Source organism: Alligator sinensis, unplaced genomic scaffold (genome assembly GCF_000455745.1).
Source record: "Alligator sinensis unplaced genomic scaffold, ASM45574v1 scaffold71_1, whole genome shotgun sequence".
Lineage (NCBI taxonomy): Eukaryota > Metazoa > Chordata > Crocodylia > Alligatoridae > Alligator > Alligator sinensis.
The window spans coordinates 4,405,025-4,408,552 of record NW_005841834.1 but is presented as its reverse complement, the minus strand read 5'-3'; the positions used below and the strand labels follow the sequence as shown (position 1 = coordinate 4,408,552).

The window sequence follows — 3,528 nt, the reverse complement described above, 5'->3', positions numbered from 1 at the left end:
GCCCGACCCAGTCCCGCCCCGCGGGCCGCCCGCCCGGCGCCGCCGCAGGCTCCTCACCTGCATGGACGCCATATTGGATCCTCCCCCTCCCCTCTGCGCCGCCGACCCGACCGCTACAGACGCAGCGCCGCCGCCGGGTCACGTGGGCCGCAGCCCGGGCACCGCGCATGCGCCGTGGCGAACAGAGCCCCACGTGCCTCGAGCTGCGCCAGGCCCTGTCTTCCGAGGAGCCCGGCCTCGCCTTACCGTATTGCACGGTGTATAGGGAGCGGGCCGCGGAACGCGTCGGCCCGAGCCCTGGAGGAAGGAGGGCACGTGCAGGCGGCCCTGCCTCGGCAGCTGCGCCTTCTTCACGGCTTGTGCAAGGAGGGGGGGTCGGCTTTGCATGGTCTGGGCTGTCCTCATCTGGCTCCAGGCCGCAGCAAACAGGTGAAGGGAGCTGAGCAGTGATCCCAGGGGCCATGTATCCTGCCACAGAGATCTCTAATGTGTGGCTGGTCCGGGTCTGCAATAAGCCTCTTTCAGCGCCCCCCTCCCCCGCCTTGCATATTAAAGTAATGTCTGCCAGGTTAAAGACAGAATGGTTCTGGGGAGGCATAAGTTTTCAGAGGCAACCAGCTACTTCATTGGCTCCGCATTAAATCAAGAACATCTTTGTAGCTGGCTCCCCAATATATCACATGGGAAATTAGCTGGATGGGTGGCACAGGACATTTATTGTACAATTCCAAGTCAGTGCTGTGATACATGCAACACCTGCTGGGCCTGAAAGGCCTGCCCTGCTCTGCGCTGTACCCAACTTCATGCTAGCATAGCTAGCTACCTCACCTTACCGCACAGCAATGGTAGAGGAGCAAAACCTGCTCTGTGCCCCTTCTAGAGCAGTAGCACGATCCTGGGAGGTTTTTGTACTGTTAATTAATTAATTAATTAAAATAGTTATGCCAAACCTGCATAAAATGAACTGTGCCAAACAGGAGATTTTAGCACACCTTTAACTCTTCTATGAACTATGAACTTTCATTTCTATCTGGAAGAACTTTTACAATCTTTTCTCCTGTGCCTAAAAAGGCGTGCTTGTGCCCAAAAACTTGAAATAAAATATTTTTTTTTGCAAAAATCTTGTTTATTAGAATAACTATGTCTCTTCTACCATAAGTTCTGATTCCTGTTGCCTCTAGACCAATATGGCTGCAGCCCGGATACCTTAAAATGGTTTCTGCACTGATGTTCTCATTCTTGAGTACTGGACATTAATAATATCCCTGTAATGTATTTGCTTACTTTCCCAGGTTTTGAAAATGGGGAAAACAGGGGCAGGGCATGAAAGGGAACACCTTTGTGATTTGAACTAAAACAGCTGATTCACTATAACTTAGCACACTGTCTCAAAAGGGACAACATTCATTGATTTTACATGTTTACAGGCAGCAGGGAAATAGTAAGTGTATTTAAACTTGGCTGTGGAGGGAACTAATAACCTACTAAAAGTGAGACTGAAAAGGTGTGGGGGATAGGGGCTTTGATGACATCTAGAAACATCTTTACACTAAAGGAAATATAAAGATGACCCTCAGTTATTTCAGTTTCTAGCTCAGTTTCTTCTAACTCTCATGTATCACCTCCTTCTAAACACAGCGTGATCAAGCTCATAGTAATGCCCCACCAACACTGATGATAAAACTAACGCTTCCAAAAGCACATCAGATCTCATACGCAGCTAGTGCAAATGTGCGCTGCTCTGATTATGCTGTTGGAGTCGGACTGATGCATAGAAGCCGAGGCTCTGGCCACCTACATTTTACCTGAAGGTCTTTTATCTACATGCTAGCAGATTCCACTGAGGTTTGTGTGATAACATTTGACAAGATCATAATTCCAGGTGACGTGTGTTACACTGAAGTGATTGGTATAAATACCTCCAGGTGGAATTGACAGAATTCAGTTTGCTGTACTACTTTTGAACTAAATTGCACAATTAAAATATTAAATGCAAATTGTTGTTACTGTTCCACTAGATTAAGTAATTTGACACATACATGTTAATTCTAAAAAGCATTCCTTGATGCAAAACGCCACACATGTCAAGAACACTAAGGTTAGGCAACAGACATGTGCTTAGTTAAAAACATACTGATTGTTAGCCAACAAGGGTGTAATGACAGTAAAAAATTATTTGAATCCATTATAATCAACTTTTGAATCCTGTGTTCCAGAAAACCTAGCTCAAGGTCACATGATAAGAGGTGCATGCAAGGCTGCTATGCCTCAGTATGCAAATCAGATTTTCCTTTGTATGACAGATAATAGAAAGGAAGGTCTTTAACTGTAGTAAATGCCAATATAACTCTCCCTTCTCTAATACATACCCACCCTGCAAAAGGGAACACCTTTGTGATTTGAATTAACAATAGTTGTGGTAAGTTAGAGTCAATCAGCTCTCTCAAAAAAGGGACAACTCTACTGATTTTAGTCTGATGCAGAAGAACACAGTGAAAGTATGCTAAGAGAGGAACCACAAGGGCTCAGTACCTGTAGAGTGTCTCCAGTGTCCTGGGAGTTGGTGCAAAGTGATGGTGAAAATAGGAGTTTCAGGTGCAGGGGAAGTAAGAATAACTAATGAGGGATTAAAAGCATTCTGCATAGTGTGGATTGTAACTAAATATATTGTTAGATTCTTTTGGTAAATATTCAAGCAGTGAGTCTGCAACTGCACTGCTTTTGATCATTTCTGTTAAAACTTTTGTGTTTACAAAAAACAAACCCAAAGAGATTACAAAAACTGCCAAAAAAAATGTTCTTCAATCTAAGTGACAATTTGCATGCAACTGTTTTCTGCTGTTTATTCAGTTCTAGTCCTAGTTACAGCCATGTTAAATCTGAAGCGCCCAGTATATACAATTGTGGAACTTGTTCTGGTGAATGTAGCAAGTTGCAAGAGTTTATTTAAAAATAAAGTTATTATAAACATGGTTTTCAAGCATTAATTTCCAATATACAGTGTAGTATTCATTTAACATTAGGCAGAAAATGTATACAATCTTAAGAAACTTTGGCAGGATGGATGGCTTTAGCTCTCTTAACACATTCAGTTTTCACTTTGCTTTCCCCCTACCTTCCTCCACAGTGTTTTTGGACATTGTAAAATTAATGTTTTAACCACCTATTCCAGATACCTTACATCATTCTTCCATATCCTAAACTGCATCTTACTGCCTGACTCTTTGCCATTGACGCTACTGTAACAACATTGAACCTTGTTTTTTTTTGTTCTAAGTCCTTTACAGGCATCTAGTTTTACTGCTTATCTACTCCTCCCAGAGAAGTTAATTGTATATTCACATTAATCTCCCTTTGTTAGTCTAGTGACATAGCAACCATAATCTGCAGTGCCAGGTGACCATGTCTCACAAGTTAGGACTGCATAACTCAAAGGAATTGTGCTAATTCTTCTCTCCACCGCTGTTTGCCAATTTGAAGGACACTGACAAGTGCAATGCATTAAGAATATTCCTGGAAGGGGGGGGG

The 3,528-nt window shown here is 43.4% G+C and overlaps 1 protein-coding gene across 2 annotated transcripts in view; it reads right to left on the bottom strand.

The window, feature by feature from the left end:
• The window catches only part of UBE2W (ubiquitin conjugating enzyme E2 W), a 59,844-nt gene extending 59,075 nt beyond the window's left edge, over positions 1–769 (bottom strand). The window contains exon 1 of one of the 2 annotated variants that reach the window (XM_006015295.3): positions 247–769. In XM_006015295.3, the coding sequence (XP_006015357.1) occupies positions 247–405 (159 nt within the window). In that variant the 5' untranslated portion in view covers positions 406–769. Of the gene's footprint in view, positions 1–57; positions 152–246 lie in introns of those variants that run through there. The other variant, XM_006015296.3, reaches the window with a different exon arrangement.
• Between the last annotated feature and the right edge of the window lie 2,759 nt (positions 770–3,528).